The sequence below is a fragment of the Rhinoraja longicauda genome, chromosome 37 (genome assembly GCF_053455715.1).
Source record: "Rhinoraja longicauda isolate Sanriku21f chromosome 37, sRhiLon1.1, whole genome shotgun sequence".
Classification (NCBI taxonomy): Eukaryota; Metazoa; Chordata; class Chondrichthyes; order Rajiformes; family Arhynchobatidae; genus Rhinoraja; species Rhinoraja longicauda.
This window is the reverse complement of record NC_135989.1, coordinates 4,508,930-4,532,560: the sequence shown is the minus strand read 5'-3', so window position 1 is coordinate 4,532,560 and position 23,631 is coordinate 4,508,930. Positions and strand designations below refer to the sequence as shown.

Below are 23,631 nucleotides of genomic sequence, written 5' to 3'. Positions count from 1 at the left end.
TCTGGGACATGTGACAATAAAACATTCTGGTATCACAAAATGCTGGAGTAACTCAGCGGGTCAGGCAGCATCTCTGGAGAGAAGGAATGGGTGACGTTTCGGGTCGAGACCCTTCTTCAGACTGATCAGTCTTCAGTCCTATAAAACATTCTGGACTCTGTTGATATGGAAAGCAGGATGGTGTAATGAATTAAAACCAATGCTTTAAGTTTAGGTTTATTATTGTCACGTGTACCGAGCTACAGTGAAAAGCTTTGTCTTGCATGCTATCCAAACAGATCGTATAATACTATACACAAACACTGCCATTAAACTCAAGTGCAATAGGTAGAGCAAAGGGGAAGATACAGAGTGTAGAATATAGTTCTCAGCATTGTAGGGCATCAGTTCCACAGACAAAGTCCAATGTCCTCAATGGGGTAGAGGTGAATCGGACAGTGCCCTGGCTTATGGAAGAGCCGTTCAGAAGCCTGATAACAGATGGGAAGAAGCTGTTCGTGAGTCTGGTGGTGCGCACTTTCAAGCTTCTGTATCTTCTGCCCGACGGGAGCGGGGAGAAGGAGGAATGACCAGGGTGGGATAAGTCTTTGATTGTGTTATAGATAGACACAGAGTGCTGGAGTAACTCAGCGGGTCAGGCAGCATCTCTGGAGAACAAGGATGGGTGACATTTTGGGCTGGGATCCTTTTTCAAACTTTGATTGTGTTGACTGCTTTCCCGAGGCAGCGTGAGGTGAAGATGGAGTCGATGGTGGGGAGTGTGGTCTGTACGATGGACTGGGCTACACCAGGCTGGGACTCTATTCCCTGGAGCGCAGGAGGATGAGGATACCTGATCTTATCGAGGTGTACAAAATCATGGGAGGAATAGACCGGGTAGACGCACAGAGTCTCTTGCCTACAGTAGGTGAATCGAGGACCAGAGGACATAGGTTTAAAGTGAAGGGGAAAGATTTAATAGGAACCTGAGGGGTAACTTTTTCACACAGAGGGTGGTGGGTGTATGGAACGAGCTGCCAGAGGAGGTAGTTGAGGCTGGGACTATCGCAACGTTTAAGAAATATTTAGACAGGTACATGGATACCTGGGGATTGCGGTGCTGGCTCGAAGGGCCAAATGGCCTCCTCCTGCACTTATTTTCTATGATACGACAGGCTTCGAGGGATAGGGGCAGGTGGGACTAGTGTAGATTGGACAAGTTGGTCAGTGTGGGCAAGTTGGGCCGAAAGGCCTGTTTCCATGCTGTATGACTGTAGGACTCTATGATCTACAATATGCGGACATAGAAACATAGAAAATAGGTGCAGGAGTAGGCCATTCGGCCCTTCGAGCCTGCACTGCCATTCAATATGATCATGGCTGATCATCCAACTCAATATCCTGTACCTGCCTTCTCTCCATACCGCCTGATCCCTTTAGCCACAAGGGCCACATCTAACTCCCTCTTAAATATAGCCAATGAACTGGCCTCAACTACCTTCTGTGGCAGAGAATTCCACAGATTCACCACTCTCTGTGTAAAAAAAAACGTTCTCATCTCGGTCCTAAAAGACTTCCCCCTTATCCTTAAACTGTGACCCCTTGTTCTGGACTTCCCCAACATCGGGAACAATCTTCCTGCATCTAAGCCCCTTAAGAATTTTGTAAGTTCCAAGGCAATGCTGTTACAAAAGAGATTTGATCTAATTACTTTACACTAAAACCTACTGGGGGAGAAGGCAGGGAAATGCGGTAAGAAGGAACTGCAGGTGCTGGTTTAAACTGAAGATAGACACAAAGCGCTGGAGTAACTCAGCGGGTCAGGCAGCATCTCTGGAGAGGAGGAATGATGCAGAGTGCAGGAGCATGAGAGGGTGCCCCACTCACTCACACACGCGTACAGAGGCCGGCGCGGTGAGACCGGGTCACACAGAGGCTGAGGAGCTGGCCACGTGGGAGGTGGAGGTAGGCTGGGTGGACTCGGTGGAGGTGGAGTACTTGGGTATCTTCAGGGTTTTGCACAGGCTGGCCATCCACTGTCGGTACTCACTCCTCACCTGTGGAACCGGAGCAGAGACACAGGGGAAGGTAGACACAAAACGCCGGGGTAACTCAGCGGGTCAGGCAGCGTCTCGGGAGAGAAGGAATGGGCGACATTTCGGGTCGAGACCCTTCCTCGGACTGATGTCAGGGGAGGGCGCGAGACCGCTGCCCGCTGCCGGGGGCCATGAGTCCCCCTAGAGGCAGCGCCCCTGGTGGAGAAAGTGCGTCGCCAGCGTGTGCCATCATCGAGGGCACTCGGAGTACACTACTACTCACAGAGTCGGTGCCAGGACCGCCAACAGAGGAAGGAGCCCAGCAACCTGGTTCTCTCGCGGTTGGGTCACAGACTCGCCACTGTTGTGGGCTGGGAGAGTCTGTGTACCACGTGTACATGGAGTGTGTGAGCCTGTGTACCACGTGTACATGGAGTGTGTGAGTCTGTGTACCACGTGTACATGGAGTGTGTGAGCCTGTGTACCACGTGTACATGGAGTGTGTGAGTCTGTGTACCACGTGTACATGGAGTGTGTGAGTCTGTGTACCATGTGTACATGGAGTGTGTGAGTCCGTGTACCACGTGTACATGGAGTGTGTGAGGTTACAGCCCCTGTTCCAATACCTAAAGGGGCTGCTCCTTGCCTTCCGGCTGCCCTTCACCCCCACCGTCCCCATCTTTGGCCACCCTGTGTGTGGGGGGGAGGGTGGGGGGGCCGAGGGTGTCCTGGTCGGGCTGCTCCTGGGCCTGGCCAAGATGGCCGTCCACGAGTCACGGTGCCAGGCGGAAGAGGGATCTGCCTGAGCCGGCTGCCCGCCCCGTTTCCGGGGTTACGTCCGCGTCCGGGTGGGGTTAGAGAGGGACCACGCACTGTCTACGGGCACCCTGGGGGATTTCCGGGACCGCTGGAGGTGGGGAATGCATCCTGATAAAGGAGTGTAAGATAGTTGTCTGATAGTTTATTATTTGTTTCGTTTAGTTTAGAGATACAGCGTGGAAACAGGCCCTTCGGCCCACCGGGTCCACGCCGACCAGCGATCCCCGCACACTAACACTATCCTACACCCACTGGGGACAATTTTTACATATTACCAAGCCAATTAATCTACAAACCTGCACGTCTTTGGAGTGCGGGAGGAAACCGAAGATCTCGGAGAAAACCCACGCAGGTCACGGGGAGAACGTGCAAACTCCGTACAGACGGCACCCGTAGTGGGGATGGAACCCGGGTCTCCGGCGCTGCATTCGCTGTAAGGCGGCAACTCTACCGCTGCGCTGTGTTATGGCGGTGGGTTCTGTCTTGGTTTTATTGTATTGTATATATTATTTTAATATTTAAATAAATATTTTTGATTTAATACAAAAGAGGAAGGAGCAGGAACTAGGGGCCACCATTGTGCTGTAGATGTTTGGACCCATCTCCCACACCCTGCCCCACCGAGAGAGATGTCTCACACAGCCACCACCCTCACCTGCTTGTTGTTGACACAGTGCAGGATGAAGATGAATGTCCCCTGGAAGCTGTTGAGGATGGTGAAGATGTAGGCCAGCGCAATGGTCCTGCGATTAAAGTGGAACACCCCAACAAGCCAGGCACAGCCCAATATCATCAGCTGGGCGATCGCAGTCACAATGAACACCCTGCACAGGGAAAAGACAAATTAGTCCCAACTACAGGGGGAGCAGGCTGACACTTTATTCCTTGGGGCGCAGGAGGATGAGGGGTGATCTTATAGACGTGTTCGAGTCGGCGCCCTTTATGTGGAGTCCCTTTGCATACCTTGGGTTACCCCCACAGTTACACGCACACACACACTGTTACACACACATGCACTGTTACATACTCACACACTTACACACACTTACACTGTTATGTACACACACATAGTTACACACACATACACCGTTACGTACACAGTTACACACTGTTAGTTACATACACTCACATAATTACACACTTACACACACACACTTACACACATACACTGTTACATACACATAGTTACACGCACAGTTACACACACTTACACTGTTACATACACAGTTACACACACATACACTGTTACGTGCACACACTTACACACTGTTACGTGCGCACACAGTTACACACACACACTGTTACGTATAGTTATAGTTACACGCACTGTTACACACAGTTACACAGTTACACACACTGTTACACACACAGTTACACACACAGTTACATACACACACACACACTTACACGCACACACTGTTAAACATACACACACACATTCCCTATTATTACACACATTTTTTTTTTTTTTAATGTGTTTTGATTTAAGCAAACAAACATACATAGTGTCACAATCAAAGACTGCCTTTGTGGCAGTTTACAAAACAAGTCATCAAATTAAAATAACGTCAACATCATGAATATTACATTGGACCTCCCGCGGTGACCGGCGTTCACGGAAGGCCTCCAGCGCCCCGTGGACACCGCGTGTTCCCTCTGCAGGGACACGCGGGCACGGACGTAGGCCCGGAGGAGGGGCGGGCCCACTCTGGTGTGATCATCGACCACCTTGGGTACCTTGGGTATACAAAACAAAGACTACCACTGAGTCTTGTCACCTGTGACAATAAAGTATTCATTCATTCCTTCATTGGAAGGCACTGGGCCTCAGAAGGCAGTGGAGGCCGATTCTCTGGAAGCTTTCAAGAGAGAGTTACTTAGAGCTCTTAGGGCTAACGGAATCAAGGGATGTGGGGAGAAAGCAGGAATTGTGGATGATCAGCCATGATCACAGTGAATGGCGGTGCTGGCTCAAAGGGCTGAATGGCCTCCTCCTGCACCTATTGTCGATGTTTCTATGTTTCCATGGTCTGGCAGCGTTCTGTACAGGGCAGTGTGTAGCAGGAATCCTTTGAACCTGAACACAGAGTTACGGAAACACCAAAAGTATTTGTTATTGAAGGACGGCACGGCAACGTTGATTGAAGTCTTTACCTGATTTTCTCCAAGTAGGGTAAGTCCGGGCTGATGGTTTTGAATTTCCCGATCAGCTTCCATATCGTCAAGGTGAGGAACCCAAGGTTCATCTGGGGTGTATGAAGGATAACAGGCTGCGATGAGTTGCTTGTGTTTACAGCAGTGACTGTGTACTCAGGTACCTTTAGTTTAAAAAGATACGGCACAAGAACAGGCCCTTCGGCCCACCGGGTCCACGCCGACCAGCCACCACCCGTTCACACACTAGCTTTATGTCATCCCACTTTCTCATCCACTCCCTGCACACTAGGGGCAATTAACAACCTACAAATCTTCACAAGTTCACATGTTATTGGAGTGGAACTAGGCCATTCGGCCCATCGAGTCTACTCTCGTCAGAGAGTTGTGAATCTGTGGAATTCTCTGCCTCAGAAGGCAGTGGAGGCCGATTCTCTGAATGCATTCAAGAGAGAGCTAGATAGAGCTCTTAAGGATAGCGGAGTCGGGGTATGGGGAGAAGGCAGGAACGGGGTACTGATTGAGAATGATCAGCCATGATCACATTGAATGGCGGTGCTGGCTCAAAGGGCCGAATGGCCTCCTCCTGCACCTATTGTCTATTGTCTCTGCCATTCAATCATGGCTGATCTATCTCTCCCTCCCAACCCCATTCTCCTGCCTTCTCCCCATAACCCCTGACACCCGTACTAATCAAGAATCTGCCTGTCTCTGCCTTAAAAATATCCACTGACTTGGCCTCCACAGGCCTCTGTGGCAAAGAATTCCACAGATTCACCACCCTCTGACTAAAGAAGGTTCTCCTCACCTCCATTCTAAAAGTGTCCTTTAATTCTGAGGCTGTGCCCTCTAGTCCTAGACTCTCCCACTAGTGGAAACATCCTCTCCACATCCACTCTATCCATGCCGCTCATTATTCTGTAAGTTTCAATGAGGTCCCTGCTCAACCTTCTAAACTCCAGTGAGTACAGGCCCAGTGCTGACAAACGCTCATCGTACGCTAAACCACTCATTCCTGGGATCATATCATCATATCATATCATATATATACAGCCGGAAACAGGCCTTTTCGGCCCTCCAAGTCCGTGCCGCCCAGCGATCCCCGCACATTAACACTATCCTACACCCACTAGGGACAATTTTTACATTTACCCAGCCAATTAACCTACATACCTGTACGTCTTTGGAGTGTGGGAGGAAACCGAAGATCTCGGAGAAAACCCACGCAGGTCACGGGGAGAACGTACAAACTCCTTACAGTGCAGCACCCGTAGTCAGGATCGAACCTGAGTCTCCGGCGCTGCATTCGCTGAAAGCAGCAACTCTACCGCTGCGCTACCGTGCCGCCCGTTCTTGTAAACCTCCTCTCGACCCTCTCCAGACCATCCTGCCTCAGATATGGGGCCCAAATTTGCTCACAAATTTGTCTTTGGGATGCTGCTTCACCCACTGAGTTACTCCAGCACTTTGTGTCTATCTTTCTTTGTACGTGACATCTCCTGGGGTGGTTCATGATGCTGCGTGTGTGATTTATGTGCAAGTTGTTGCCCTTAAGTATCTCAGGAGCGCTTGCCACAGAGTCGAGTCTTTACATACGACTAGGGTTGCCAACTGTCCCGTATTAGCCGGGACATCCCGTATTTTGGGCTAAGTTGGTTTGTCCCGAACGTGACCGCCCTTGTCCCGTATTAGGCCCGGGGGGCGCTGTAGGCACGGATACTGTAGGCCTGGACACTCTAGGCCTGGACACTCTAGGCCCGGACACTGTAGGCCCGGACACTGTAGGTCCCAAACAGTTTAGGCCCCGACACTCTAGGTTTCCGACATTTTAGCTCCGGACAGTGTAGGCCCGGAGGCCCGGGCACCGCCTAACGGAGGTTGCACAGCAACCCGCCTCCCGTCCCTACAAACCTGCACGTCTTTGGAGTGTGGGAGGAAACCGAAAATCTCAGAGAAAACCCATGCAGGTCACGGGGAGAACGTGCAAACTCCGTACAGACAGCACCCGTAGTCGGGATGGAACCCGGGTCTCCGGCGCTGCATTCGCTGTAAGGTGGCAACTCTACCGCTGCGCCACCGTGACCGCGCTAATATCCTATGTCCTATGTCCAATGTCCAATGTTGTATGTTCCATGTCCTGTGTTCCACGTTCTATATCTATGTCCACTGTTCTCTGTTTTACATCCTGTGCCCTGTGTCCCATGTTCTGCACAGTGTGGGTGGGTTTATCGACACTCACCAGGCAGATGACACACATTGGAGCCACAAAGCTCCAGCGAAACCCCTTCTCCATGGTCAGCCAGCAGCTGGGGGGCAAAGACAACACCGTCAGTCTGTGCAGACTGGAAAACAAACAGGCCAGCCTCGCGCCCTCATTATCTTCCAAAAAGGCCCACCTGGGGCTAGACGGGGAGTGGAGGTGGGGTGGGAGGGAGGGAGTTGGTGAGAGAGGGAGGGAGGGAGAGAGGGAGGGAGGGAGGGGAGAGAGGGGAGAGAGGGTGAGAGGGAGAGAGGGAGAGAGTGATGGATGGAGAGAGTGATGGAGGGAGGGAGTGGGGGAGGAAGAGGGGGAGTGAGGGAGGATGTGAACACAGAACAATACAGCACAGGCAAGGGCCCTTTGGCCCACAATGTCAAGTCACACAGTGTGGAAACAGGCCCGCCTGCCCAACCTTCCCGCTCCCACCACTATTCCCCCATCTACACTAGTGCCACCTGCCTGTGTTTGCCCCATATCCCATCCACGTACTTGTTCAAATGTACTTTAAATGTTTTTACAGTCCCTGCCTCAACTACCTCCTCTGGCAGCTCGTTCCACACACCTACCACCCTCTGTGTAAATAAAGTTGCCCCTCAGGGTCCTATTAAATCTTCCTCCCCCCCCCACTCACCTTAAACCTGTGGTTTTGATTCCGTTATTCTGCATACAAGACTCTGTGCGTCTACCCGACCCGATCTATTCCTCTCATGATTTTGTACACCTCTATAAGATCTCCCCTCATCGTCGTGCGCTCCATGGAATAGAGACCCAGCCTGCTCAACCTCTCCCTATAGCTCACACCCTCTAGTCCTGGCAACATCCTTGCAAAATGATGCCGTTAAAGGGATCTCATCTGCCTGTGTGCGGTGCATATCCCTGCATGTCCATGTGCCTCTCCAAAAGTCACACAACACCACTATCGTATCTGCCTCCACCACCAGCCCTGGCAGCAGGTTCCAGGCCCCCACCACCCTCTGTGTAAATAATCCTGCCCCACACATCTCCTTTAAACTTTCCCCCTCTCACCTTGAAGCTAGGCCCTCTTGTGTGTGACATTTGCACACTGGGAAAGACACTGCCTGTCCAACGTGTCTATTCCTCTCAGAATTTTAGATATTTAATATTATGAATTAAAAAGAGAGTTAGATAGAGCTCTAAGGGCTAGGGGAATCAAGGGACATGGGGAGAAGGCAGGCACGGGTTACTGATTGTGGATGATCAGCCATGATCACAATGAATGGCGGTGCTGGCTCGAAGGGCCAAATGGCCTCCTCCTGCACTTATTGTCTATAATCTCCGGCATTCCTGAGAAACAATTAAATTTGTTCAAACTCTCCCTGTAGCTAATACTCTCCAATCCAGGCAGGGTTGTGGTGAACTTCCTCCACACCCACTCCAAAGCCTCCAAATCCTCAAGTCAAGTCAAGTTTATTTGTCACATACACATACAAGATGTGCAGTGAAATGAAAGGCCACCCACAGTCCAGCAATAGAGCAATAAAAATAAACAATTTCACACACAATCGCAACCCGCGGCCGAAGCCACCACAGCCTCCGATGGTAGCCAGCTCCACAGATGGTGAGTCCGGCCCACGGGCTCTGCGAACCACAGTCCAGGTGGTCCCAGCTGGAGGCCGCCAGCTCCAGGTGTTTGGCCGATGGTAGGCCGCTGCGGGAACGGAGACACCACCCAGAAACAGAGGTCGCGTCTCCGTTCGGAAGAGACAATTTTACTGCCCCCCCCCCCCCCCCCCCCCCCCCCACACATAGTACACAACCACAAAAAACACCACATCACATCTAAACACTACAATCAAGCCAAAAAACAACACAAAACACAAAAGACTGCAGGTAAGCCTTCCTGTAATGGGGGCCACTAGAACTGAGCACAATACTCAATGCAGCCTAACCAAATACCTATAGAACTGCATCAGGACACCTTTTTCACACAGAGGGTGGTGGGTGCATGGAACAAGCTGCCAGAGGAGGTAGTTGAGGCTGGGACCATCCCAATGTTTAAGAAACAGTTAGACAGGTACATGGATAGGACAGGTTTGGAGGGATTTGGACCAAGCGCAGGCAGGTGGGACTTATACGCAATGCACTGACCAACAAAGGCAAACATAGTAACACACCTTACAAACAAGGGACTGTAGATGCAGGTTCACAACAACAAAAGACACAAAGTGTAGAAACTAAAGAACTGTAGATGCTGGTTTATACCAAAGTTAGACACACAAAGTGCTGGAGTAACTCAGCAGGTCAGGCAGCATCTTTTTGTTTAGTTTAGTTTAGAGATACAGCGCAGAAACAGGCCCTTCGGCCCACCAGGTCCGCGCCGACCAGCGATCCCCGCACACTAACTCTGTCCCACACCCACTAGGGACAATCCAAAACGTCACCCGTTCCATCTCCAGAGATGCCGCCTGACCCGCTGAGTTACTCCAGCATTTTGTGTCTACCTTCAAGGTAGGTATGACAATAGACAATAGGTGCAGGAGGAGCCATTCGGCCCTTCGAGCCAGCACCACCATTCAATGTGATCATGGCTGATCATACTCAATCAGTACCCCGTTCCTGCCTTCTCCCCATACCCCCTAACTCCGCTTTCCTTAAGAGCTCTATCCAGCTCTCTCATGAATGCATTCAGAGAATTGGCCTCCACTGCCTTCTGAGGCAGAGAATTCCACAGATTCACAACTCTCTGACTGAAAAAGTTTTTCTCAGTTCTAAATGGCCTACCACTTATTCTTAAACTGTGGCCCCTGGTTCTGGACTCCCCCAACGTTGGGAACATGTTTCCTGCCTCTAACGTGTCCAACCCCTTAATAATCTTATATGTTTTGATAAGATCCCCTCACATCCTTCTAAATTCCATTGTATACAAGCCTAGTCGCTCCAGTCTTTCAACATATGACAGTCCTGCCATTCCGGGAATTAACCTAGTAAACCTATGCTGCACGCCCTCAATAGCAAGAATATCCTTCCTCAAATTTGAAGACCAAAACTGCACACAGTACTCCAGGTGCGGTCTCACTAGGGCCCTGTACAACTGCAGAAGGACCTCTTTGCTCCTATACTCAACTCCTCTTGTTATGAAGGCCAACATGCCATTGGCTTTCTTCACTGTGTGGTCGGAGGGGGAGGTGTAGGAGGGGGCACTCACTATTCTTTGGTGCCGTATCCATCGGGGTATGAAGCTGCCGACACCGTGACGATCAGGGCCGGGATGCCGTAGGCAATGGGGTGGGTGTGTCTCCTGCGGAGGCTCTGGGCGTGGAAGACCTTCACCACCATCAGGTAGAGCTGGAAGCCCTCCAACAGCATCCACATCAAGCACGCCAGGAACAGGTAGTGAAGGAGCCCAGCAATAGTTCCACACACCGCCTGCACAGAGAGAGAGGGAGAGAGGGGGGGAGGGGAGGGGGGGAGAGAGGGGGGGTGGGAGGGGGGAAGAGAGGGGGGGGGGAGAGAGAGGAAGAGAGAGGGAGAGGGGGTGAGACAGAGAGGGAGGGAGAGAGAGAGAGAGTCTGCCTTAGTGGAGCCAAGCGGAGTGGAATAGTGTAGTGTCGAGTGTATAGAGTGGAGTGGAGTAGAGTATGTAGAGTGGGAGGGGAGTTGAGTGGGGGAAAGGGAGAGGAGGGGAGGGTAGGGGAGTGGAGTGGACGGGAGTGGAGGGGATTGGGTGGAGGGGAGGGGAGGGGAGTGGAGGGGTGGTGAGTGGAGGGGAGGGGAAGGGAGTTGAGTGGAGGGGAGGGGAGTTGGAGGGCAGTAGAGCCTCACAGCGCTAGAGACCAGGACCCTAATCCTAACCTTGGTTAATTGGCTTGGTATCAATGTAAAAATTGTCCCTGGTGTGTGTGTGTGTGTGTGTGTGTGTGTGTGTGTGTGTGTGTAGGATAGTGTTAACGTGCGGGGATCGCTGGTCAGCGCGGACCCTGTGGGCCGAAGGGCCTGTTTCCACGCTGTATCTCTAAACTAAACTAGACTGAGCTAAGGTGTTGAACTTGTGGATATCCAGCAACATGTATTGAAGAGGGAGTTTGATTTAGCTCTTCGGGTAACGGAGTCAGGGGGTGTGGGGAGAGGGCAGGAACGAGGTACTGATTGTGGATGATCAGCCGTGATCACGTTGAATGGAGGTGCTGGCTGGGTGGGCTGAACGGCCTGCTGCTGTGTGTCTATGCTTCTATGTGAGACTGAGCCAGTGGGTGTGTGGGCTCCCACATGTGGAGAGACTTCGTTGGAGGCCGCACGCGCCGTGCCTGAGGCAGCGGGGGGCCCGTACCTTGTTCTGCGTGCGGGAGATGCCGACCAGGAAGAGCAGCTGGGCCAGGAAGAGGCAGAGGCAGAGGTGGGTGTGCATTCGGGTGCGGGTGCCCTGGATGGAGTGGCACGCCGTGAAGGTGACCACGGCAGCCAACAGCGCGACCAGCGAGATGATCACCCCCACCTGGGTGATGACGATGAGACCAGGCCCCTGCAGAGAGAGAGAGAGAGAGAGAGGGGGCGGTCAATACACAGCAACATGGTGGAACAACAGTGATGGCGGCCATCGCTGCACTGGTGCGCTCTGATTGATCCATTTGTTCTTTGATCAATTAATTAATATGTTGATTGATTGATTGATGTGTTGATTGGGAAAATAACTGCAGATGCTGGTACAAATCGAAGGTATTTATTTCACAAAATGCTGGAGTAACTCAGCAGGTCAGGCAGCATCTCAGGAGAGAAGGAATGGGTGACGTTTCGGGTCAAGACCTTTCTCGAGTTGAGACCCGAGATCCCAGAGTGCTTAAAGAAGTAGCCCCAGAAATAGTGGATGCATTAGTGAAAATTTTTCAAAACTCTTTAGATTCTGGAGTAGTTCCTGAGGATTGGAGGGTAGCTAATGTAACCCCACTTTTCAAAAAGGGAGGGAGAGAGAAAACGGGGAATTATAGACCAGTTAGTCTAACATCGGTAGTGGGGAAAATGCTAGAGTCAGTTATTAAAGATGGGATAGCAGCACATTTGGAAAGTGGTGAAATCATTGGACAAAGTCAGCATGGATTTATGAAAGGTAAATCATGCCTGACGAATCTTATAGAATTTTTCGAGGATGTAACTAGTAGAGTGGATAAGGGAGAACCAGTGGATGTGTTATATCTGGACTTCCAGAAGGCTTTCGACAAGGTCCCACATAAGAGATTAGTATGCAAACTTAAAGCACACTGTATTGTGGGTTCAGTATTGATGTGGATAGAGAACTGGCTGGCAGACAGGAAGCAAAGAGTAGGAATAAACGGGTCGTTTTCAGAATGGTAGGCAGTGATTAGTGGGGTACCGCAAGGCTCAGTGCTGGGACCCCAGCTATTTACAATATATATTAATGATTTGGACGAGGGAATTGAATGCAACATCTCCAAGTTTGCGGATGATACGAAGCTGGGGGGCAGTGTTAGCTGTGAGGAGGATGCTAGAAGGCTGCAACGTGACTTGGATAGGTTAGGTGAGTGGGCAAATGAATGGCAGATGCAATATAATGTGGATAAATGTGAGGTTATCCACTTTGGTGGCAAGAACAGGAAAGCAGACTATTATCTGAATGGTGGCCGATTAGGAAAAGGGGAGATGCAACGAGACCTGGGTGTCATGGTGCACCAGTCATTGAAAGCAGGCATGCAGGTACAGCAGGCAGTGAAGAAAGCGAATGGTATGTTGGCATTCATAGCAAGAGGATTTGAGTATAGGAACAGGGAGGTTCTGCTGCAGTTGTACAGGGCACTGGTGAGACCACACCTGGAGTATTGCGTACAGTTTTGGTCTCCTAATCTGAGGAAAGACATTCTTGCCATAGAGGGAGTACAGAGAAGGTTCACCAGATTGATCCCTGGGATGGCAGGACTTTCATATGAAGAAAGACTGGATAGACTCGGCTTGTACTCGCTGGAACTTAGCAGATTGAGGGGGATCTTATAGAAACTTACAAAGTTCTTAAGGGGTTGGACAGGCTAGATGCAGGAAGATTGTTCCCGATGTTGGGTGGTGAGTGGAGTGTAGGGGAAGGGAGTTGAGTGGAGGGGAGGGGAGTTGGAGTTATTTGGCTTGGTAAATGTAAAATATTGTCCCTAGTGTGTGTAGGATAGTGTTAGTGTGCGTGGATCGCTGGTCGGCGCAGACCTGGTGGGCCGAAGGGCCTGTTTCCGCGTTGTACCACTAAACTGAGTCCAACGGGCAGCACCCCAACACTCCAGCAGAGGGCAGCGCCATCCGCCTCCATTTACAAACACTTTTATTCAGAAACAAAACAAACAAACAAAAAAGTAACAGGATCAAAACTGCCCTTTGTGGCCGTTTACAAAACGACAGTCATCAATTTTAAAATGGCGTCATCATCAGTATTACACTCGACCCCCCCCTCCGTGCCCCGTGGCGACCTGCGTTCACGGAAGGCCTCCATGGACACCGTGTGCGTGTTCCTTCTCCTGGGACACGCGAGCACGGACCTAGGCCCGGAAAAGGGGCGGGCAGCCGACCCCCGTGCGGCCGGTGACTACCCGCTGCCTGGACCTACAAGCGGCCATCTTGGCCAGGACCAAGAGCAGACCGACAGGGGTCATGGGGAGAAAGCAGGAGAATGAGGTTAGGAAGGAGAGATAGATCAGCCACAATTGGATTGGGGGAGAAGACATGATGGGCTGAATGGTCTAATTCTGCTCCTATCACTTATGAACTCCAGCAGAAACCAGGGGTGCAAAGCCACAGCTCCCTGAACGTGGCAGCACCGAAACAGTCCCTTCGGCCCACCGAGTATGCGCCGACCAGCGATCCCCGCACACACGAACACTATCCTACACACACTGGGGCCAATTTACATTTACTCCAAGCCAATTAACCTACAAACCTGCACGTCTTTGGAGTGTGGGAGGAAACCGGAGCACCCGGAGAAAACCCACGCAGGTCACGTACAAGGGAGAACGTACAAACTCCGTACTGACAGCACCCGTGGTTAGGGTCGAACCCTGGTCTCTGGCGCTGTGAGGCTGTGGATTTAAGGTGAGGGGAGAAATATTTAATAGGTCTGTGAGACACACAAAGGGTGGTGTGTGTATGAATCGAGCTGCCAGAGCAGGTAGTTGTGGCAGGTACTATGGCAACATTTACAAACATTTAGACGGGTACACGGATAGGGCAGGTTTGGAGGGATAAGGACCAAACACAGGCAGGTGGGACTAGTGTAGATGGGGCATGTTGGTCAGCATGGGCAAGTTGGGTCGAAGGGCCTGTTTCCGTGATGTATGATTCTATGACTCTGCCAATATGCCACCCCGTAAAGATGTGAGATGAGGGTAGAAGTATGAATGGGGTAGGAAAATAACTACAGATGCTGGTACAAATCGATTTCTCTAACTTCAGATAGCTCCTCTGTCCCTCTCTTTCCCCTCCCCCTTCCCAGTTCTCCCACTAGTCTTCCTGTCTCCAACTACATCCTATCTTTGTCCCGCCCCCTCCCCTGCCCACCCTCTCCCCTCGTGCTCCCACCCCCCGTCCCACCCCACCCCGCCCCACCCCGCCCCACCCCGCCCCACCCCACCCTGTCCCGCCCCACCCCGGGGCTCTCACCTCCACGGTGTACAGGGCGACCAACACTGCGAAGTTGCTGAGATGGCTGCAGCTGCAGGTGGTGTGGGAGCGGTTCGACTGCAGCTTGCTGCAGCCCTGCGTGGACCAGAACATCCTGCCGCCAGCCTCGCGCAGGTAAACGCACACCGTGTAGTCATCTGCATCCTCCTGCAGCCGGGCAAAGGCAGCCAGTGACAGCCGCGCCAACACACAGAATCAACCAGCGGTACAGGGCATCTGTACACTCAAACTCTCGTTTGTTTGTTTGTTTGTTCCTGAACTACAGCCAAAACGGTACACGATAGCGTGACAATGTTAGGCCCACCTTACTCACCGTCGTCCCTTTGGTGCTAATGGAAGACGTTTCATTGAAATCGGTGTTATATTTTTTAAGTTATTCACATTTTAAAGTTTAAATCTATCACCTAGGGAAGGAGGGGAGGGAGGGGAGGAGAGGGAGGGAGGGAGGGAGGGAGGGGGGGAGGGCAGGAGGATGGGAGGGAGGGTAGGAGGGAGGGTGGGGGAAGGAGGATAAGGGGGGTTAAGGGGGATGGAGTAGGGGGAGAAGGGGGGAAGGGAGGGAGGGGAGAGGGGGGAGGGGGGAGGAGAGGGTGCTGCACCAATGCAGGAGAGGTTTGGGCCCAACGGGTCCACTTGGTCTAGTCGACACTAAATGCTGCAGCAACAGTGTGTTGCTTTCTGTGGTGTAGCGGTTATCACGTTCACCTCGCATGCATAAAGGACCCAGTTCAATCCTGGGCAGGAACATAATTTTCATGAGAGGAATAGATCGGGTAGATGCACAGAGTCTCTTGCCCAGAGTAGGGGAATCGAGAACCAGAGGACATAGGTTTAAGGTGAAGGGGAAAAGATTTAATATGAATCCGAGGGGTACCTTTTTCACACAGAGGGTGGTGGGTGTATGGAACAAGCTGCCGGAGGAGGTAGTTGAGGCTGGGACTATCCCATCGTTTAATAAACAGTTGGACAGGTACATGGATAGGACAGGTTTGGAGGGATATGGACCAAGCGCAGGCAGGTGGGACTAGTGTAGCTGGGACATTGTTGGCCGGTGTGGGCAAGTTGGGCCGAAAGGCCTGTTTCCACACTATATCACTATGACTCTGTGACTCAGCGGGTCAGGCAGCATCTCTGGAGAGAAGGAATGGGTGACGTTTCGGGTCGAGACCCTTCTCCAGTTACGGGTGTCAGGGGTTATGGGGGGAAGGCAGGAGAATGGGGTTGGGAGGGAGAGATAGATCAGCCATGATTGAATGGGGGAGTGGACTCAATGGGCCGAATGGCCTAATTCTTCTCCTATCGCTTATGATCTTACGATCCCAAAATCTAATCATCTCCTCGCTCATCAGCACTGATAAACCTTCCATGTCTTACTGCAGTACCACGCACAAACCCACACCCCACACTGTAACACTGATACACCCCACACTGTAACACTGATACACCCCACACTGTAACACTGATACACCCCACACTGTAACACTGATACACCCCACACTGTAACACTGATACACCCCACACTGTAACACTGATACACCCCACACTGTAACACTGATACACCCCACACTGTAACACTGATACACCCCACACTGTAACACACCACACCCCACACTGTAACACTGATACACCCCACTGTGACACTGATACACCCCACACTGTAACACTGATACACCCCACACTGTAACACTGATACACCCCACACTGTAACACTGATACACCCCACACTGTAACACTGATACACCCCACACTGTAACACTGATACACCCCACACTGTAACACTGATACACCCCACGCTGTAACACTGATACACCCCACACTGTAACACTGATACACCCCACACTGTAACACTGATACACCCCACACTGTGACACTGATACACCCCACACTGTAACACTGATACACCCCACGCTGTAACACTGATACACCCCACACTGTGACACTGATACACCCCACACTGTAACACTGATACACCCCACACTGTGACACTGATACACCCCACACTGTAACACTGATACACCCCACACTGTAACACTGATACACCCCACACTGATACACCCCACACTGTAACACTGATACACCCCACACTGTAACACTGATACACCCCACACTGTGACACTGATACACCCCACACTGACACATCCACTGCACATTGCCCTGTGAGTCCCCATAACCACACCTGCTTGTTTTTGATGGTGAAGGTGCTGTTGTGAAGGTTCTGGCTGGTGCTGGTGATGAAGGCCATCAGCAGGTTGGAGTTCATCTCCAAGGACTCCTTCCCAAACCTCTTGTTCACCATCTCCAGCTCGTTCACCTCCAGGAGTGAGCTCAGCTTCTTGCAAACGCTGAAGGTGACGGCCGCATACTCTGTTTGGATGCAAGATCGGCAACGTTACCTGGGCTCCTGACACTTGGCGTGGAAGGAGAAATAAAATCCTTCGACGTACAACATTCATAAACTTTATTCATTTTGTCCCTCAGCGCGTCATATTTGATCAAAGGGTGGCGCATCGGTAGAGTTACTACGGGTGCTGTCTGTACGGAGTTTGTCCGTTCTCCCCGTGACCTGCGTGGGTTTTCTCCGGGTGCTCCGGTTTCCTCCCACACTCCAAAGACGTACAGGTTTGTAAGAAAATAACTGCAGATGCTGGTACATATCGAAGGTATTTATTCACAAAATGCTGGAGTAATTCAGCAGGTCAGGCAGCATCTCAGGAGAGAAGGAATGGGTGACGTTTCGGGTCGAGACCCTTCTTCAGACTGCAGATTTGTTGGTTAATTGGCTTGGCTGAAAATTGTAAATTGCCCCCAGTGTGTGGGATAATGCTAGTGTGCGGGGATCGCTGGTCGGAGCGGATTCAGTGGGCCGAAGGACCTGTTGCCGTGCTGTATCTCTAAAGTAAACTGACTCCTGTGGAAGGATTAGCAATCACGAGCAGCCATTAAGCAATTAGCCTAAGATGCCTGAAGAAGGGTCTCGACCCAAAACATCATCTCTTCCTGTTTTCCAGAGATGCTGCCTGTCCCACTGAGTTAGTCCAGCACTTTGTGACCATTTGTGTAAACCAGCATCTGCAGTGCCTTGTCTCAGTAGTCTTTCTTCATCTCCACATACAGTATGTGGGGCAACACAGCGGTAGAGTTGCTGCCTCACAGCGCCAGAGACCCGGGTTCCATCCCAACCACGGGCGCTGTCTGTACGGAGTTTGCACGTTCTCCCCATCACCTGCGTGGGTTTTCTCCAGGTGCTCCGGTTTCCTCCCACACTCCAAAGACGTGCAGGTTTGTAGGTTGAATAACCAGCTGTATGAACATTGATTTCTCTCACTTCAGGTAGCCCCGGCATTCCCTCTCTCTCCATCCCTCCCCCACCCAAGTCACACCAGCTTCTTGTTCTCACCCAACAAACAGTGACCAAGGCCTGTTTCCTTTATCATCGTTACTTTTTTGCATATCTTTCATCCATTGTTCTTTATCTCTCCACATCACCATCTATATCTCTCCTTATCCTTATCCTTAACTAGTCTTGACCCGAAACGTCACCCATTCCTTCTCTCCAGTGATGCTGCCTGACCCGCTGAGTTAGTCCAGCTTTTTGTGTCTATCTTAGGATGGTAGGTCAATTGGCTTTGTGAAAATTGTAAATTGTCCCCTAGTGTGTGTAGGATAGTGTTAGTGTGCAGGGATCGCTGGTCGGCACGGGCCTGTTTCCACAATGTGTCCCTAATCTAAACTAAACCATTGGGTCTGTGCATAGGGGTTTTACAAGGATGTGCAAGGATTGACAGTACACTGGAATTTAGAAGGATGAGAGGAGATCTTATCGAAACCTATAAGATTATTAAGGGGTTGGACACGTTAGAGGCAGGAAACATGTTCCCAATGTTGGGGGAGTCCAGAACAAGGGGCCACAGTTTAAGAATAAGGGGTAGGCCATTTAGAACTGAGATGAGGAAAAACTTTTTCAGTCAGAGAGTTGTGAATCTGTGGAATTCTCTGCCTCAGAAGGCAGTGGAGGCCAATTCTGAATGCATTCAAGAGAGAGCTAGATAGAGCTCTTAAGAATAGCGGAGTCAGGGGGTATGGGGAGAAGGCAGGTACTGATTGTGAATGATCAGCCATGATCACATTGAATGGCGGTGCTGGCTCGAAGGGTGGAATAACCTCCTTCTGCATCTATTGTCTATTGTCTATTGTATCTTCTCAGAGAGAGAGAGAGAGAGGATCTTACCAAAGTTGTGTTTTGGCTTCTCTGTTTCCCACTGGAATTCCATCTGATCCTCGTTAACCACCAATGTCACCGTTCCATTGACATTAATTTCCTTGTTCTGAAGAACTTGCATCTTGATATCTGAGACACAGAACACAGAACATGGGACAGTATCTAACAAGAACAGGCCCTTCGGCCCACAACGTCTGTGCTGAATATGAAGCCAAGACCAACTCTTATCTGCCTGTACATGGCCCACATCCCTCCATTCCCTGCATATCCATGCGCCTATCCAGCAGACTCTTAAACACCACTATAGTCTCTGCCTCCACCACCACCCCCCCCGGCAGAGTGTTCCAGGCACCCACCACCCTCTGTGTAAAACGAACGTGCATATATCTGTTGTAAATGTTGCCCCTTTTAAGTGCGGCACGGTGGCGCAGCGGTAGTGTTGCTGCCTTTGAATAGACAACAGACAATAGGTGCAGGAGGAGGCCATTCGGCCCTTCGAGCCAGCACCGCCATTCAATGTGATCATGGCTGATGATCCACAATCAGTACCCCATTCCTGCCTTCTTCCCATACCCCCTGACTCCACTATCTTTAAGAGCTCTATCTAGCTCTCTTTTGAATGTATTCAGAGAATTGGCCTCCACTGCCTTCTGAGGCAGAGAATTCCACAGATTTACAACTCTCTGACTGAACACGTTTTTCCTCATCTCCATTCTAAATGGCCTACCCCTTATTCTTAAACTGTGGCCCCAGGTTCTGGACTGCCCCAACATTGGGAACATGTTTCCTGTCTCTAACATGTCCAATCCCTTAATAATCTTACATGTTTCAATAAGATCCCCCTCTCATCCTTCTAAATTCCAGTGTATACAAGCCCAGTCGTTCCAGTCTTTCAACATATGACAGTCCCGCCATTCCGGTGATTAACCTAGTGAACCTACGCTGCACGCCCTCAATAGCAAGAATATCCTTCCTCAAATTTGGAGACCAAAACTGTACACAGTACTCCAGGTTCGGGCTCACTAGAGCCCTGTACATTGTCAGAGACCGGAGGTAGATCCTGACTACGGGTGCTGTGTGTACAAAGGTACATGGATCAGATAGGTTTGGAGGGATATGAGCCAAACGCAGATGGGCCATGTTGGTGGGTGTGGGCAAGTTGGGCCGATGGGCCTGTTTCACTGCTGAATGACTCCATGACTCCATGTATAATCGTTCCGCTGACTGGATAACATGCAACAAACAACAAGACATTGTCACTGTACTTCGGTACACGTGACAATAAACTAAACTAACAGATTCTGGATTAGTACGGGTGTCAGGGGTTATGGGGAGCAGGCAGGAGAATGGGGTTAGGAGGGAGAGATAGATCAGCCATGATTGAATGGTGGAGAGGACATTTTACTTTAATTTAGTTTAGTTTAGAGATACAGCGCGGAAACAGGCCCTTTCGGCCCATCGGGTCCGCGCCGACAAGCGATCCCCGCACACTAACACTATCCTACACCCACTAGGGACAATGTTTACATTTACCAAGCCAATTAACCTACACACCTGCACGTCTTTGGAGTGTGGGAGGAAACCGAAGATCTCGGAGAAAACCCACGCAGGTCACGGGGAGAACGTACAAACTCTGTACAGATGGCGTCCGTAGTCGGGATGGAACCCGGGTCTCCGGCGCTGCATTCGCTGTAAGGCGGCAACTCTACCGCTGTGCCACCGTGACCGCCCATTCACATGATGGGCTGAATGGTGGCTCAATGGGTTAGTGGTTGGTGGGGCCCTACCTAAGTTGTCCATGGTCAAGTCATATCGCTCCTCGTCTAGGTTCATCGCGGTCATGTGCATGGCACTCTCCATGGCCTTTATCAGGAGGCTGCAGGAGTTTCTTCGCTGATCCTCCTCCATGCTCTGCCACCTTCCGTTGTCCTCCATGATCCGGTCCATTGTTAGCGACATATTCTGTGTAGAAAGAGAGACATGGATGCGTTTAGTCTGAGGAAGAATCCCGACCCAAAACGTCACTTCTCCATCATGTGACTTCTCCAGAGATGCTGCCTGAGTTGTACAGGTTTGTAAGTTAGTGGGGCATTCAGGTGTCACAGCGGTAGAGTTGCTACCTCACAGCGCCGGAGACCCGGGTTCCATCCCGACCACTTTTTTTTTTTTTTTTTTTTTTTTTTTTTAATATATAAAAGTTTTATTCCAAAGAAAAACATACAAACATACTAAGCAAAATGTGATCAAACAAAAGCCGCCTGTATCGGCAGTTTACAAATTAAACAATTATCACATTAAAATCCCGCCATCTCTGTCAACAATACATTCAACCCCCCGCGGCGACCAGCGTTCCCGGAAGGCCTCCAGAGTTCCCGTGGACACCGCATGTTCCCTCTCCAGGGACACGCGGGCACGGACGTAAGCCCGGAACAGGGGTAGGCAGCCGACTTCTATGAGGCCGTCGACTGCCCGCTGCCTGGACCCGCGGATGGCCATCTTGGCCAGGCCCAGGAGCAGACCGACAGGGAGACCCCCTCCTCCCTCCTGACCCTCTCCCCTCTGTACCGGGTGCCCAAAAATTAAAAGCGTAGGGCTAAAATGGAGCCAGAACCTGAGGAGCCCCCCCTTCAGATACTGGAACAGGGGCTGTAACCTCACGCACTCTGTATACAAATGGTACACGGTCTCCTCCTCACCGCAGAAGTGACAGGCGGCAGACGAGACCGTGAACCGGCTCAAGTACCTGTTACAGGCTATAGCCTTATGCAACACTCTCCACCCCAGGTCCCCGATGTAAAGCGGGAGGACCCCCTTATAGAGAGACCTCCACTGGGGACCGCTCCCGCCGTCAGGTGGTAACACGGACCGCCAGGGCGTGTCCGGACGGAAGACGAGAGCGAGGAAGTGGAGAGTGTGCAGGAGCAGCCTGTACAAAACGCGCCTCTCCGCGTCACGGAACGGCACGCTGGGCATCTGGGAAAGGCGGCTCATATTGCGTGGGGCCGGCTCTCGGGAAGGGACCCGTGCCGTGGGCCCAATGAGCAATTCCGACGGAGCGGGGGTAAGCCCAGTCGGAATCGCTCCACGCACACGCCTTTCCTCGACACCCACCGTGACAGGGTGAGGACAGGCCCCCCTCACAACCACAGCACCCCCCTCCCCCTGAGGAGCAGCGCCCTGGCTGAAGGTGACCAAATTCCTGGCTCTCAGGAGATCACGGTAAAAACCAGGCAACTCCCGCCTAGCGCGCTGACTCATGCCCGCTACCGGGAGCCGTGATCCCTCCTGGAGGCAGCGCCCCTGGCAGAAAAAGTACGTGGCCAGCGAGTGCCATCTGGGAGGGCACTCGGAGTACACGTACCTCCGCAAGGTCCTGAGTCGGAGGGCTGCCACCTGAGTGCGGACGCAGACCAGCGCCTGACCGCCCTCCTCCAACGGGAGACTCAGAACCCCAGCAGAGACCCAGTGGTTCCTCTCACCCCAGAAGAAGTTAACTAACCTCCTCTGTATCATGGCGATGAAACGAGAGGACGGGACCAGAGTGGCCAGCCGGTACCACAGCAGAGAGGCCACCAGCTGGTTTATGACCAAAGCCCTACCCCGATATGATAACACACCAAGGAGGCCTGACCAGCGCCCCACACGGGCGACCACCTTCGCCTCCAACTCCTGCCAATTCGCCTGCCAAGCCCCCTCAGTGGGACTCAGGTAGATCCCCAGATAGAGGAGGTGCGTGGTGCTCCACGCAAAAACTGCCATCTCCTCCGGCAGGGAGTCCACCTGCCACTGACCCACCAAGAGCCCAGCACACTTCCCCCAGTTGATCCTGGCGGAGGATGCGGCTGAGAACACCCGCTGGCACTCACGCATCCTCCGCAGGTCAACCGGGTCGGTGAACATTAGTAACACATCGTCGGCGTAGGCCGAGAGAACCACCTCCACCCCCGGCCCCGGCAAATCCAAACCTGCCAGCCGCCTCCGTAGGAGGCACAGGAATGGCTCCACACAGAGGGAATAAAGCTGGCCGGACATGGGGCATCCCTGACGAACCCCCCTCCCAAAGTGAATGGGAGCCAACAAAGAGCCATTGACCTTGACCAGGCACTCTGCGGCAGCGTATAGGAGCCGGACCCGGGCCACAAAATGGGGTCCGAATCCAAACGCCCGCAGAGTCCCGAGAAGGTAGTCGTGTCCCACCCGGTCAAACGCTTTCTCCTGGTCAAGGGAGAGAAAGGCAACGGACTGACCAGCCCTCTGGCACAGATGGATCAGGTCCCGGACCAGATGGATATTGTCCTGGATGGACCGGCCCGGGACTGTGTAGGACTGGTCAGGGTGGATCACATGGGACAGCATGGGCCCCAGGCGATTGGCCAATGCCCGTGCAAAGACTTTGTAACCCGTACTGAGAAGAGAGACCGGGCGCCAGTTCTTCAAGAGGCGGAGATCGCCCTTCTTGGGTAGCAGGACGACGACTGCCCTGCGCCACGAGAAGGGCATCTCCCCGGTCGCCAGGCTCTCCCCAACACCTTCACATA

At 51.9% G+C, this 23,631-nt stretch overlaps 1 protein-coding gene across 1 annotated transcript in view; it reads right to left on the bottom strand.

The window, feature by feature from the left end:
- Positions 1-343: 343 nt before the first annotated feature.
- The window catches only part of LOC144610569 (adhesion G protein-coupled receptor E3-like), a 53,416-nt gene continuing 30,128 nt past the window's right edge, over positions 344-23,631 (bottom strand). The window contains exons 10-19 of the mRNA XM_078429375.1: positions 20,881-21,055; positions 19,103-19,222; positions 17,051-17,238; positions 14,854-15,021; positions 11,537-11,728; positions 10,415-10,635; positions 7,228-7,294; positions 4,989-5,080; positions 3,490-3,658; positions 344-2,036 (exon numbers count right to left, since the gene is read on the bottom strand). Of these exons, the coding sequence (XP_078285501.1) occupies positions 1,905-2,036; positions 3,490-3,658; positions 4,989-5,080; positions 7,228-7,294; positions 10,415-10,635; positions 11,537-11,728; positions 14,854-15,021; positions 17,051-17,238; positions 19,103-19,222; positions 20,881-21,055 (1,524 nt within the window). The 3' untranslated portion in view covers positions 344-1,904. The remainder of the gene's footprint in view (positions 2,037-3,489; positions 3,659-4,988; positions 5,081-7,227; positions 7,295-10,414; positions 10,636-11,536; positions 11,729-14,853; positions 15,022-17,050; positions 17,239-19,102; positions 19,223-20,880; positions 21,056-23,631) is intronic.